Source organism: Mobula birostris, chromosome 12, assembly GCF_030028105.1.
Source record: "Mobula birostris isolate sMobBir1 chromosome 12, sMobBir1.hap1, whole genome shotgun sequence".
In the NCBI taxonomy this organism is placed as follows: domain Eukaryota; kingdom Metazoa; phylum Chordata; class Chondrichthyes; order Myliobatiformes; family Myliobatidae; genus Mobula; species Mobula birostris.
Genome location: NC_092381.1, coordinates 5,004,318 through 5,019,108, shown reverse-complemented (window position 1 = coordinate 5,019,108; position 14,791 = coordinate 5,004,318). Strand labels below are relative to the sequence as shown.

General features: G+C 45.6%; 1 protein-coding gene across 1 annotated transcript in view; it reads right to left on the bottom strand.

The window, feature by feature from the left end:
• Window positions 1–14,791, bottom strand: part of LOC140206426 (uncharacterized) — a 620,054-nt gene that overhangs the window by 31,215 nt on the left and 574,048 nt on the right. The window contains exons 55-56 of the mRNA XM_072274794.1: window positions 870–905; window positions 741–767 (exon numbers count right to left, since the gene is read on the bottom strand). Of these exons, the coding sequence (XP_072130895.1) occupies window positions 741–767; window positions 870–905 (63 nt within the window). The remainder of the gene's footprint in view (window positions 1–740; window positions 768–869; window positions 906–14,791) is intronic.

The following is a 14,791-nucleotide window of genomic DNA, read 5'->3' as shown; positions in this document are numbered from 1 at the left end:
TTCCCCCTTCCTTTCCAGTCCTGATAAAGGGTCTCAGCCTGAAATGTGGACTGTTTATTCTCCTCCATAGATGCTGTCTGACCTGCTGAGTTCCTCCAGCATTTTGTGTGTGTTGCTCAGGGAAACTCATTGCCTTTTTCCCTGACGGGTTGCCGCTACTAATTTTTAAACTGGAGATAGCTGGTGCCAATGTTGTTGGCAGTAGGTGTTGGTGTGTATAATGCTGTTGGGACAGTATAGTGGTTACAGTAACGCTGTAACATCATCAGCAACCCAGGTTCAAACCCCACTGCTGTCTGTAAGGAGTTTGTACCTTCTACCCGTGACCGTGTGGGTTTCCTCTGAGTGATTCCAGAGACGTATGGGTTAGTTGGTTATTTGATCATATGGGTGATTGGCATGCTTGTCAGTCTTTGAGTGTCGTTTTTCACCAGTTCCATTGTATTTTTCCGTTCTACTGTGAATGCCCTCAAGAAAATGAACCTGCAGGTGGTATATGGTGACATATGCCTTTGAAGTTGGAACTTTGAATTGGGCAGCCAGGTTTGTTGGGTAAGAAGGGTCTGTTACTGTGACGAATCTCTAAGCTAAAATAAGTAAATAAATAATATCCCTGAGGGGAACTTGGCACAGCCTTCAGATCGGGGACATCGCTAGTTTCCCTTTTCAACACAAGACTTTGGCTGGAACCAAAGCAGCTCCATACAGATACGACAAGTAGGAGAGTGGGTCTTGCTTACCAGAGGTCCTGGGACACCGGGGAGGCCCTGGAACGAAATAGACAGATTTATTGCAATCTCTTTAAACAGATTGAAAGGGAAGTAGAATCCACATAATGCTTTCAGCGAGTGAAAGGAATCTGTACTCACGGGAGGCCCAGGATGCCCTCGAGGTCCTTCAGGTCCCTGGGAATGAATGAAAACATTTCCACTTATTTCCTCATTTCACTTCCCCTCCTTTATTTCGCGTAGGTGCAGTGTGGAACAAGCTTTTCCAGCCCACTGAACTGTGTCACCCAGCAACCACCAATTTAACCCTAGACTAATCACAGGACCATTTACAATCACCAATCACCGACTAACCTGTACATCTTTGAACTGTGGAAGGAAACCGGAGTACCCAGATGAAACCCAAGCACACAGGGGCAGGAAATACAGACTTTCTTACAGATGATGCTGGAACTGAGCTGCAAATCCCAATGCCCTGAGCTGTAATAGTGTCACACTAACCACTATGCTACCGTGGCACCCCTAATCTTGATTATAGTCTGGAACCACAAGCTAAATGCAGACTATTTGGTCTGCCTTCTGCATGTTTTCCCTTGGACTGGTCTCCCTCTGCCATCCCAGCCCCCTCCAACACTTGTATTCTTGAGTCACACAGCACAGAACCGCATGGTCACACTGAAGTTTTATTCAGCCTAGTCCCACTGACCTGCACCCAGAGCACAGCCCTCCACTCGCCACCCCTCCATGTACCTGTCCAAACTCTTTTTTAGATGTTGTAATCGACCCTGCATCCACCACCTCCACTGGCAGCTTACTCCACACTTTCACCACCCTCCGAGTGAAGAAGTTCTCCTCATGTTCCTGTCAGATATTTCACCTTTCACCCTTAACCCACTAGCTCTAGTTGTAGTCACACCCAACCTCAGTGGGAAATGTCTGCTTGCATTTACCCTAACGTTACCCCTCATAGTTTTGTATCTCTCTATAAAATCTCCCCTTATTCTCCTATGCCCCAGGGACCGAAGTCCTAACCTCTACAACGCGTGTTGTCAAAGACAGTGTTTTACCACGTTGCATTCAAATAACTGCCACGTGCCTAAACTTGTGATAAATTCTGAAAAGAGAACATTTGCCAACTTTTTCAGAGAACGGTACATGAATGATTTCAAAACAATGTACAGAGTTTCTTTGTATGGAGAAATTTTCTCTGTACTCTTTCAATCTTATTGATATATTTCCTGTCAGTAGGTGACCAGAACTGCACGCGACACTCCAAATTAGGCCTCACCAGCACTTTATACAACTTCACCACAACATCACAACTCCTGTTCTCAGTACTTTGATGTCCAAAAAGCTTTCTTCATGACCCTATCTAGGTGTTATGCCACTTCCAAGTAAATGTGGGGCTGTATTGCCCAATTCCTCAGCTCTTCCACACTCCTCAGGGCCTTACCAATCACCGTGGTTTGTCCTCCCAAAGTGCAACACCTCACACTTTTCTGCATTAAATTCCATCTGTCATTTTTTTCAGCCCATTTTTCCAGCTGGTTCAGATTTTTTCTCCTGTGAATTTATGTATGTCACCTCAGTGGGATTTATAAAACTATCTGATAATAGGGTGGTTAAGAAGGTGCACAATATGTTGGCTTTCATTAGCTGGGGACTGAGTTCAAGAGCCATGAGGTAATGTTGCAGCTCCATAAAACCCTGGGAGTATTGTGTTCAGTTCTGGTCATCTCATTATAGGATGGATATGGACGATTCAGAGAAGGTGCAGAGGAGATTTACCAGGATGCTGCCTGGATTAGAGAACAGGTCTTATGAGGAGAGGTTGAGCGAGCTAGGCCTTTTCCCTCTGGAGCGAAAGAGGAAGAGAAGTGACTTGATAGAGGTGTGGAAGATCGTAAGAGGTATAAATTGAATGAATAGACAGAGACCTTTTCCCAGGGTAGAAATGACTAATACTGAGACAGTTTAATTTTAAAGTGATTAGAGTCAGACAATCCATACCAGGGGTATGTAAAAAGAGCTACTTTTTAATCAGGGGGTTGGCTGTGGTTTTAAAGGCAGAGTTTTGCCACAGTTTATCTGAGTTGAGGAGCAGCCAATCAGCAAGATACAGTGTGCGAAAAGAGCTACCTTTCAGTCAGGTTCATATTCAAGATTTTAAAAGCAGAGCTTTGAGCCCGTTTTCTCTGTGTTGGAGTTGGACAATTCACATCAGGGGTGCGTAAAAAGAGCAATCAGGTGGCGATTGAAATTTTAAAGGCAGAGTTTCGTGGCAGTTTCTCTGAGTTGAGGAGTAACCAACGAGCAAAAGGGGATCATTGGAAAGGGCCAATAAAAATAATTCAAGTGCAAGTGGAGCGGCCACTGATTTGGCAGGCAATGGAAACTGGAGTGACAGCGTTGAGGATTTTTTTTTTAGCGTGTCACACCAGACAGTCGGCCATTCTTGTCTGACGTGTGGTGTCAGGATTGGTCTCCTTTCGGATTAAGACCACAAGACAAAGGAGCAGAAGTCGGCCATTCGGCCCATCGAGTCTGCTCCGCCATTTTATCATGAGCTGATCCATTTTCTCCTATTTAGTCCCACTCCCCTGCCTTCTCACCATAACCTTTGATGCCCTGGCTACTCAGATACCTATCAATCTCTGCCTTAAATACACCCAATGACTTGGCCTCCACTGCTGCCCGTGGCAACAAGTTCCATAGATTCACCACCCTGACTAAAAAAATTTCTTCGCATTTCTGTTCTGAATGGGCGCCCTTCAATCCTTGTCATGCCCTCTCGTACCAGATTCCCCCATCATGGGAAACAACTTTGCCACATCCACTCTGTCCATGCCCTTCAACATTCCAAATGTTTCTATGAGGTCTCCCCTCATTCTTCTAAGCTCCAAGGAATACAGACTAAGAGCGGCCAAATGTTCCTCATATGTTAACCCTCTCATTCCCGGAATAATTCTAGTGAATCTTCTCTGTACCCTCTCCAACATCAGCACATCCTTTCTTAAATAAGGAGCCCAAAACTGCCCACAGTACTCCAAGTGAGGTCTCACCAGCGCCTTATAGAGCCTCAACGTCACATCCCCGCTCCTATACTCTATTAACCGGGTCACGATATGAACGTTCTTGACTCGACTCTCTTTTTCACGAGGCCGAGTGGCTAGCTCGACGCTCAGGGTGTGGCCCGATTTCAATTTGAACTCGGGAGCCTTCACTCCAGAGTCCGGCGCTGACGCCATTGCGCCGGCAGCCAGCAGCATTGTAGATGAGGTAGCTGGTTTACAAATGGAGGTAATACGTAGCGAGACTCATAGCAAGGAGAGGCTGATGACTGGGCAAAGTTGCAGTCAACAGGATGAGTTAAAATGTAAAAGGCAGACAAAATTGAGAAACGTGAATGCAGGACTGAAGGTGTATTTGAATGCACGCAGTACATGGAATAAGGTTGATGAACTTGTAGCACAGTTACAGATGGGCAAGTATGACGTTGTAGGCTTCACTGAATCATGGCTAAAAGAAGATTATAGCTGGGAGCTTAATAGCCAGGGATTATATTGAAAGGACAGGGGGTGGTATTGCTCTGTTGGTAAAAAAAATAAATCGAATCACTAGAAGAAAGTGACATATGGTTGGAAGATGTTGAATCATTGTGGATAGAACTAAGGAGCTGCAAGGATAAAAAACACTGATGGGAGTTGTATACAGACCCCCAAACAGTAGTAAGGATGTGGACTACAAATTACAATGGGAGATAGAAAATGCATGCCAAAAGTGCAATGTTACAATAGTCATGGGGGATTTCAAAATGCAAGTAGATTTGGAAAATCATGTTGCTGTGGGATTCCAAGAGGGGAAATTTCCAGAATGCCTACAAGATGGCTTTTAGAGTAACTCATGGTTGAGCCCTCTAGGGGATCAGCAATTTGGATTGGGTGTTGTGCATGAACCAGAATTGATTAGAGACATTAAGGTAAAAGAATCCTTAGGGATAAATGATCATAATATGGTCAAATTCACTCTGAAACTTAAGAAAGAAAAGCTAAGGTCAGGTGTATCAGTATTGCAGTGGAGTAAGGGGAATTATAGAGCCATGAGAGAGGATCAGTCTGGCCAAAACTGAGTGGAAAAGAACACTGGCAGGGATGATGGCAGAGCAGCAATGGCTGGAATTTCTGGAAGCAATTCAGAAGGCACAGGATATATACATCCCAAAGAGGAAAAAGTATTCTAAAGGAAAGATGATACAACCGTGGCTAACAAGGGTAGTCAAAGCCACAGAAAGTGCATATACCGTTATAGAGCAAAAATTAATGGAAAGTTAGAGGATTGAGAAGTTTTTAAAAACCAAGAGAAGGCAACTGAAAAAGTCATTAGGAAGGTAAAGATGAAATACGAAAAAGTAAGCTAGCTAGTAATATTAGAGAGGATACCAAAAGTTTCTTCAGATACATAAAGTGTAAAAGAGAGGCAAGAGTGGATACCGGAATGCTGGAAAACGATGGTGGACAAACTGAATGACGATTTTGCATCAGTCTTCACTGTGGAAGACACCAGCAGTATGGTGGAAGTTCCAGGTGTCAGGGGCCATGAGGTGTGTGAAGTTACCATTTCTAGAGAGAAGGTTCTTGGGAAACTGAAAGGTCTGAAGGTAGATAAATCACCTGGACCAGATGGTGTACACCCTAAAGTTCTGAAAGAAGTGGCGAAGAGATTGTGGAGGATTTAGTAATGATCTTTCAAGAATCACTGGATTCTGGAATGGTTCTGGAAGACTGGAAAATTGCACACGTCACTCCAGTCTTCAAGAAGGAAGAGAGGCAGAAGAAAGGATCCGGTCCAGATAGGGTGCCTGGCTGAGCACTAAAGACCTGTGCTGATCAACTGGCTGGACTGTTCACTGAGATCCCTAGCCTCTTGCTTCGGCAGTCTGAGGAACCCACCTCCTTCAACCAGGCTTCAATTATACCAGTGCCTCAGAAGAATGTAGTGACCTGCCTCAATTACTATCATCCAGTGGCACTTACATCCGCAGCAGTGAAACGTCTTGAGAGGCTGCTGAGGAAACATATCAAGTCCCGCCTAAGAAATGGTTTAGATCCACTCCAAATTGCCTCCTAGCACAACAGGTCCACAGCAGAAGCCTGGAACTTCTGGACAGCAAAGATGCAAACATCGGGATGCTCTTTCTCAACAACAGCTCAGCATTCAATACTATCATCCCCTCAAAGCTCACCAATAAGCTTCAAGACCTTGGCCTCAATACCTCCCTTTGCAATTGGATCCTCGATTTCCTCAGTCAGTTCAGATTGGCAACAACATCACCTTCACGATCTCCATCAGCAGAGGAGCACCACAGGGCTGTGTGCTCAGCCCCCTGTTCTCCTCAATTTACACCTATGACTGTGTGGCTAAGCACAGCTCCAGTGCCATTCCTAAGTTTGCTGACAACATCACTGTCACAGGCCGAATCAAAGGTGGTGAGAAATCAACATACAGGAGGGAGATTGAAGATCTGGCTGAGTGGTGCCACAGCAACAACCTCTCACTCAATGTCAGCAAGACCAAGCAGCTCATTATTGAGTTCAGGGAAAGGAAACTGGAGGTCCATGAGCCAGTTCTCGTTGGAGGATCAGAGGTGGAGGGGGTCAGCAACTTTAAATTCTGCAGTATAATCGTTTCAGAGGACCTGTCCTGGGCCCAGCACACAAGTGCAATTGTAAAGAAAACACGACAACACCTTTACTTCCTTAGGAGTTTGTGAGTATTTGGCGTGCCAACTAAAACTCTGACAGACTTTTGTACATGTGTGGTGGAGACTATACTGCCTGGCTGCATCACAGCCTGGTATGGAAACACCAATGCCCTGTATTGTAGCAATATCATACAAAAAGTAGTAGATATGGCCCAGTCCATCTCTAGTAAAGCTCTCCCTACTAACATCTATCATCAGAGACCCCCACCGCCCAGGTCATGTTCTCTTCTCACTGCTGCCATCAGGAAGAAGGTACAGAAGTCTCATGACTCACACCACCAGGTTCAGGAACAGTTATTATCCTTCAACCATCAGGTTCCTGGACCAGAGGGGATAACTTCACTGGTCCCATCATTGAAATGTTCCACACCCTGTGGACTCACTTTGAAGGACTCTTCATCTCATGTTCTCGATAATTATCGCTTATTTATTTATTAGTATTATTTCTTCTTTTTGTATTTGCACAGTTTGTTGTTTTTAGCATACAGGCTGTATGCCCAGTTGGTGTGGTCTTTCATTAATTCTGTTCTGGTTATTAGACTTACAGAGTATGCCTGCAAGAAAACGAATCTCAGGGTCAATGGGACGAGGCAGAATAACCCTCTGGCATAGACGAAGTGGGCTGAAGAGCCTGTTTCTGTGATGTAGTGTTGTACGATTCTGTGACTCTATGATGCCTGGATTGCAGGACTTTAGTTATGAGGAGAGATTGGAGATGCTGGGTCTTCTGCCTCAACCAAAGGAAACTGATAGGTGACTAGGTAAAACCATGGGACCATAAGCCTGCTCTACCATACCACCATGGCTGATATATTTACTCTCTCAACCCCATTCCCCTGCCTTCTCCCCGTAACCTTTGTCGCTCTGACTAAACAAGAACCTGTCAATCTCTGCCATAACTATACCCTATGACCTAACGTCCACAGCCGGCTGTGGCAATGAATTCCACACATGTGTGTAAGAATACCAGGGGTATACGTAGTTATTTAGCCAGGCGAAGGGTATCAGAAACAAAAGTACAGAAGTTTACGTTCAGAGGAAGGACTTTTAAGTGGTTAGTGTGATTTGACGGTATTACAGCCTGCGGCGTTGGAGTTCGGAGTTTCACCCTGGCATCCTCCGTCACAAGTTGGTATGTCCTTCCCCGGGAATGTGTGGGCTTTCTCCAGGTGCCCCGGTTTCCTCCCACAGTCCAGAGACGTACTGGTTAGTAGGTTAATTGGTCATTATAAATTGTCCCGCGATTAGGTTAGGGTTAAATTGGGGATTGCTGGGTAGTGCAGCTCAAAGGGCTGGTGAGCCTGTTCCATGTTGTTTCACTAAATAAAAATAACACTAAATAAAATTAAGAGGCAATCACTTCACACAAAGAGATAACTTAGAAATGACATTTGAGAAGAGATATTGTGCAACACCTTGATCTCAGAGTATGGGCCAAAAGCAACAGCTTCGTGCTTGTCAGTGTTGTTTGGTTTATGCAGCTGTGTAAATGGCAACTCTGCAACTTGCAAAGTATCCAGTGAACTGTGGCAAGCAATTCACCTCTCAGACTTACTGGTATCTTTGCCCTTTAGGTGACCAGAGCTAGAACATAGAATAGTACAGCACAGTACAGGCCCTTCGGTCCACAATGTTGTGCCGACCCTTAAATCCTGCCTCCCATATAACCCCCCACCTTAATTTCCTCCATATACCTGTCTAGTTGTCTCTTAAATTTCACTGGTGTACCTGCCTCCACCATTGATTCAAGCAGGGCATTACACGCACCAACCACTCTCTGAGTAGAAAACCTTCCTCTAATATCCCCCTTGAACTTCCCACCCCTTACCTTAAAGCCATGTCCTCTTGTATTGAGCAGTGGTGCCCTGGGGAAGAGGCGCTGGCCATCCACTCTATCTATTCCTCTTATTATCTTGTACACCTCTATCATGTCTCCACTCATCCTCCTTCTCTCCAAAGAGTAAAGCCCTAGCTCACTTAATCTCTGATCATAATGCATGCTCTCCAAACCAGGCAGCATCCTGGTAAATCTCCTCTGTACCCTTTCCAATGCTTCCACATCCTTCCTATAGTGAGGCAACCAGAACTGGACACAGTACTCCAAGTGTGGCCAAACCAGAGTTTTACAGAGCTGCATCATTACATCGCGACTCTTAAACTCTATCCGTCGACTTATGAAAGCTAACACCCCATAAGCTTTCTTAACTACCCTATCCACCTGTGAGGCAACTTTCAGGGATCTGTGGACATGTACCCTGAGATCCCTCTGCTTCTTCACACTACCAAGTATCCTGCGTTTACTTTGTACTCTGCCTTGGAGTTTGTCCTTCCAAAGTGTACCACCTCACACTTCTCTGGGTTGAACTCCATCTGCCACTTCTCAGCCCACTTCTGCAGCCTATCAATGTCTCTCTGCAATCTTCAACAATCCCCTACACTATCTACAACACCACCAACCTTTGTGTTGTCTGCAAACTTGCCAACCCACCCTTCTACCCCCACATCCAGGCCGTTAATAAAAATCACAAAAAGTAGAGGTCCCAGAACCAAACCTTGTGGGACACCACTAGTCACAACCCTCCAATCTGAATGTACTCCCTCCACCACGACCCTCTGCCTTCTGCAGGCAAGCCAATTCTGAATCCACCTGGCCAAACTTCCCTGGATCCCATGCCTTCTGACTTTCTGAATAAGCCTACCATATGGAACCTTGTCAAATGTCTTACTAAAATCCATATAGATCACATCCACTGCACTACCCTCATCTATATGCCTGGTCACCTCCTCAAAGAACATTATCAGGCTTGTTAGACACGATCTGCCCTTCACAAAGCCATGCTGACTGTCCCTGATCAGACCATGATTCTTTAAATGCCCATAGATCCTATCTCTTGGAATCTTTTCCAACAGCTTTCCCACCATAGACGTAAGGCTGACTGGTATATAATTATTTGGACTATCCTCACTACCTTTTTTGAACAAGGGGACAACATTTGCCTCCCTCCAGTCCTCCGGTACCATTCCCGTGGACAACAAGGACATAAAGATCCTAGCCAGAGGCTCAGCAATCTCTTCCCTCGCCTCGTGGGGAAGCCTGGGGAATATTCCGTCAGGTCCCGGGGACTTATCCATCCTAATGTATTTTAACAACTCCAACTCCTCCTCTCCCTGAATATCAACATGCTCCAGAACATCAACTTCACTCATATTGTCCTCACCATCATCAAATTCCCTCTCATTGGTGAATACCGAAGAGAAGTATTCAATGAGGACCTTGCTCACATCCACAGCCTCCAGGCACATCTTCCCACCTTTATCTCTAATCGGTCCTACCTTCACTCCTGTCATCCTTTTGTTCTTCACATAATTGAAGAATGCCTTGGGGTTTTCCTTTACCCTACTCACCAAGGCCTTCTCATGCCCCCTTCTTGCTCTCCTCAGCCCCTTCTTAAGCTCCTTTCTTGCTACCCTATATTCCTCAATAGACCCAACTGATCCCTGCTTCCTAAACCTCATGTATGCTGCCTTCTTCCACCTGACTAGATTTTCCACTCACTTGTCACCCATGGTTCCTTCACCCTACCATTCTTTATCTTTCTCACCGGGACAAACTTATCCCTAACATTCTGCAAGAGATCCCTAAACATCGGCCACATGTCCATAGTACATTTCCCTGCAAAAACATCATCCCAATTCAAACTGGCAAGTTCTAGCCTTATAGCCTCATAATTTGCCCTTCCCCAATTAAAAATTTTCCTGTCCTATCTGATTCTATCCTTTTCCATGATAATGTTAAAGGCCAGGGAGCAGTGGTCACTGTCTCCCAGATGCTCACCCACTGAGAGATCTGTGACCTGACCCGGTTTGTTACCTAATACTAGATCTAGTATGGCATTCCCCCTAGTCGGCCTGTCCACATACTGTGACAGGAATCCGTCCTGGACACACTTAACAAACTCTGCTCCGTCTAAACCCTTGGAACTAATCAGGTGCCAATCAATATTAGGGAAGTTAAAGTTACCCATGATAACAACCCTGTTATTTTTGCACCTTTCCAAAATCTGCCTCCCAATCTGCTCCTCGGTATCTCTGCTGCTACCAGGGGGCCTATAGGATACCCCCAATAGAGTAACTGCTCCCTTCCTGTTCCTGACTTCCACTCATACTAACTCAAAAGAGGATCCTGCTACATTACCCACCCTTACTGTAGCTGTAATAGTATCCCTGACCAGTAATGCCACCCCTCCTCCCCTCAGCACCCCCCCATCCCTTTTAAAGCACTGAAATCCAGGAATATTGAGAATCCATTCCTGCCCTGGTGCCAGCCAAGTCTCTGTAATGGCCACTACATCATAATTCCATGTATGTATCCAAGCTGTCAGTTCATCACCTTTGTCCCTGATGCTTCTTGCATTGAGGTACACACACTTTAGCCCTTCTACCTCACTACCTTTACACCCTTTACTCTGCTTCTCTTTCCTCAAAGCCTCTCTACATGTTAGATCCGGCTTTACTCCATGCACTATACTTGCAGTTCTCGCATGACCTTTATCCTCCTCCACCTCACTATTTGCTCTAACACTCTGGTTCCCCTCCCCCTGCAAATCTAGTTTAAACCCCCCAGAGCAGCACTAGCAAACCTTCCCGCAAGGATGTTAGTCCCCCTCCAGTTCAGGTGCAACCCATCCCGTCGGAACAAGTCCCACCTTCCCTGGAACAAGGCCCAATTGTCCAGAAACACGAAGCCCTCCCTCCTGCACCAACTCCTTAGCCGCGTATTTAGCTGCATTATCTTCCTATTTCTAGCCTCACTAGCACGTGGCATGGGTAGCAATCCTGAGATTGCAACCCTGGAGGTCCTGTCCTTCATCTTTGCACCTAACTCCTTAAACGCTCTTTGCAGGACCTCCTCCTCCTTCCTATACATGTCATTGGTCCCTACATGGACCACGACATCTGGCTGCTCACCCTGCTTCCTGGCAATACCGAGAACTCGATCTGAGATATCGCGGACCCTGGCACCAGGGAGGCAACAGACCATCCGGGATTCTCGATCTCTCCCACAGAACCTCTTATCTGTCCCTCTAACTATCCAATCCCCTATCACTACTGCTCTCCTCTTTTCCCTCCTTCCCTTCTGAGCTGAGGGTCCAGTCTCGGTGCCAGAGACGCAACCACTGCAACTTGTCCCTGGTAGGTCGTCCCCATCAACAGTATCCAAAATGATGTACTTATTGTTGATGGGAACGGCCACAGGGGTGCTCTGCTCTTTCTGTCTATTCCCCTTCCCTCTCCTGACAGTCACCCAGCTACCTGCCTCCTGACTTTTAGGGGTGACTGTCTCCCTGAAACTCCTGTCTACTTCTGCCTCTTCCTCACGTATGATCCGACGTTCATCCAGCTCCATGTCTGGTTCCCTAACTCGGTTTGTCAGGAGCTGCAGCTGGATGCACCTTTTACAGGTGTAGTCATCAGGGACGATTGTGCTCACCCTGACTTCCCACATACTGCAAACGGAGAACTCGACTGTCCTAACTGCTGCCTCCATTGCCTACTCCTAAGGTAATTAGTTTTATTAAAGGAACTTACCCGGCCTTACCTCACTGGGAGCAGGCTCATTCTCAGCCTCTGCTGCACACAATACTTCAAATTCCACCTCGTCAATGTCTTATACAACTTCAACATAACATCACAACTCCATAACTCAATCCTCTGAATTAATAAATAAAAAATAATACAGAACATCTGAGAGTGCTTGTGTTTATATACGGCCCTGTTCGCTTGCTTCGGTCCTGATTGGCTACCCCTTCAGTTCTATTGGCTCTCATTTCTTCTGCTGTTAGGAGTTCGCAGATGGCGTCTATTTTAATATATTTGTTACAAATTATCGGAAGAGAACTACGCTTTCAAAAATTTTCAACCTGCCAACAGAAGGGGCAGCCAATCAGGACCGAGGCAATGAGTGGGGACTCTGCAACTCATGTTCTCAGTATTATTTATATATTTTGTATCAGCACAGCTTTGAATTTTGAACTTATTGAACTTTGATTTATGAAGGCCAATGTGCCAAAGGCTCCACACAATTTCTGCATCTTGGAATAGAGGATTATTTAGGTTTACTCTAAATAAATTGATGCACTCCCTCCTCAATCCTCTTGCCTTGAATCAATCTGGGACTGACTTATCATTTTACCTTGAGTAGTTTCACACTTGATTCTCCTGATAGATCTTAACTACCTATTTCATTTAAGTTTTAATCTTTTCAGGACATATTGTTGTAATCCCTGTAACCTGCTCCACATTTTGGCATTTAGTGAGTTCTTTCCCCGAGCAAAGATTCCTCATGTGATAACTGCGCTTCTTTTGAGGGATTCACAATGTCTCTCTGCTTTCCCACATGTTTCTCAAATGCGGTTACTAACACGCCCAGCATGTAAACCAGCCTCGGGAACATTGCGACACAGGGCAATCTTTGCTAATTGAACTCTGCCGCTTGGACTGAGTGCGCAGTTACATGGGGGTCTCTAGGGGAAGGTGGAGACACAAGGGAGGGGGAAGCACATGGTGATACAGGAGGTGAAGTGGATTAGGGATAGGTCAGCATACAGCAGAAATGCAGACCATGTCAAAAACTAGACAGCAGAGAATTAGGATACGAATTGACAATAAACTGGACTGGTCAAAGAACACTGAGGCTGTCTACAAGAAGGGTCAGAGCTGTCTCTATTTCCTGAGGAAACTGAGGTCTTTAACATCTGCCGGACGATGCTGAGGATGTTCTACGAGTCTGTGGTGGCCAGTGCTATCATGTTTGCTGTTGTGTGCTGGGACAGCAGGCTGAGGGTAGCAGACACCGACAGAATCAACAAACTCATTTGTAAGGCCAGTGATGTTGTGGGGATGGAACTGGACTCTCTGATGGTGGTGTCTGAAAAGAGGATGCTGTCTAAGTTGCATGCCATCTTGGACAATGTCTCCCATCCACTACATAATGTACTGGGTGGGCACAGGAGTACATTCAGCCAGAGACTCATTCCACCAAGATGCAACACAGAGCATCATAGGAAGTCATTCCTACCTGTGGCCATCAAACTTTACAACTCCTCCCTTGGAGGGTCAGACACCCTGAACCAATTGGCTGGTCCTGGACTTATTTCATAATTTACTGGCATAAGTTACATATTACTATTTAACTATTTATGGTTCTATTACTATTTATTATTTATGGTGCAACTGTAACAAAAACCAATTTCCCCCGGGATCAATAAAGTATGACTATGACTATAAGCTTAGAGGAAGTCTGAAGAAGAATTTTTTTCTGCCAGAGGGAGGTTGGAATGCGGAACTCACTGCCTGAGTCAAAGGCTCAGTGTCTGTGAGTACAGGAGGTTGGAGGCCAAAGATGGCCTGTCCTGGGGCTAGAGGACTGTGTATGTGTGTGGGTGAGTGGGTGGGCGGGTGGGCCAGAGGGAGGAACAGGGCTTGTTTTGTTGTTGTTGCTGCTTGTGTGGTTATTCTGAACATTGTGGGCGTGCTATGTTGGCGACACTCGCGGGCCACCGCCAGCACATCCTTGGGGGGTGTTGGTTATGAACGCAAACAATACTTTTCACTGTCTGTTTTTATGTACATGAGATAAATAAATCTGAATAGAAAGGGGGGTGGGGCAGACGCTCTCACCACATTGAACAAGTATCTGGACGAGCACGTGAGCCACCAAGCTGGAGAAGGGTGCAGATCAAGTGCTGAGGATTGGGTTTGGTGTACATCAGTACTGGAAAGTCAGTATGGATGTGGTGGGCTGAAGGGCCTGACTCTGTGCTATCTGACCCTATGGTAATTACCTGGGGCACAGACCAATAATTATGGTACATACACTCAGTGGCCACTTTATTAGGTACACCCGTACGTTATGCAAATAAACAATCAGCCAATCACGTGGCAACAACTCAGTGCATAAAAGCATGCAGACATGGTCAAGAGGTTCAGTTGTTGTCCAGACTAAAAGTCAGATTAGGGAAGAAATGTGATCTAAGTAACTTTGACCGTGGAACGATTGTTGGTACCAGACAGGGTGGTTTGAGTATCTCAGAAACTACTGATTTCCTGGGATTTTCATGCACAACTGTCTCTTAAATTTACAGAGAATGGCGTGAAAAACAAAAAAATATCCAGTGAGTGACAGTTCTGTGGGTGAAAGTGCCTTGTTAATGAGAGTGGTCAGAGGAGAATGGCCAGACTGGATTAAGCTGATAGGAAGGCAGTATCTCAAACAACCACGTGGTTACGACAGCGCTGTGTA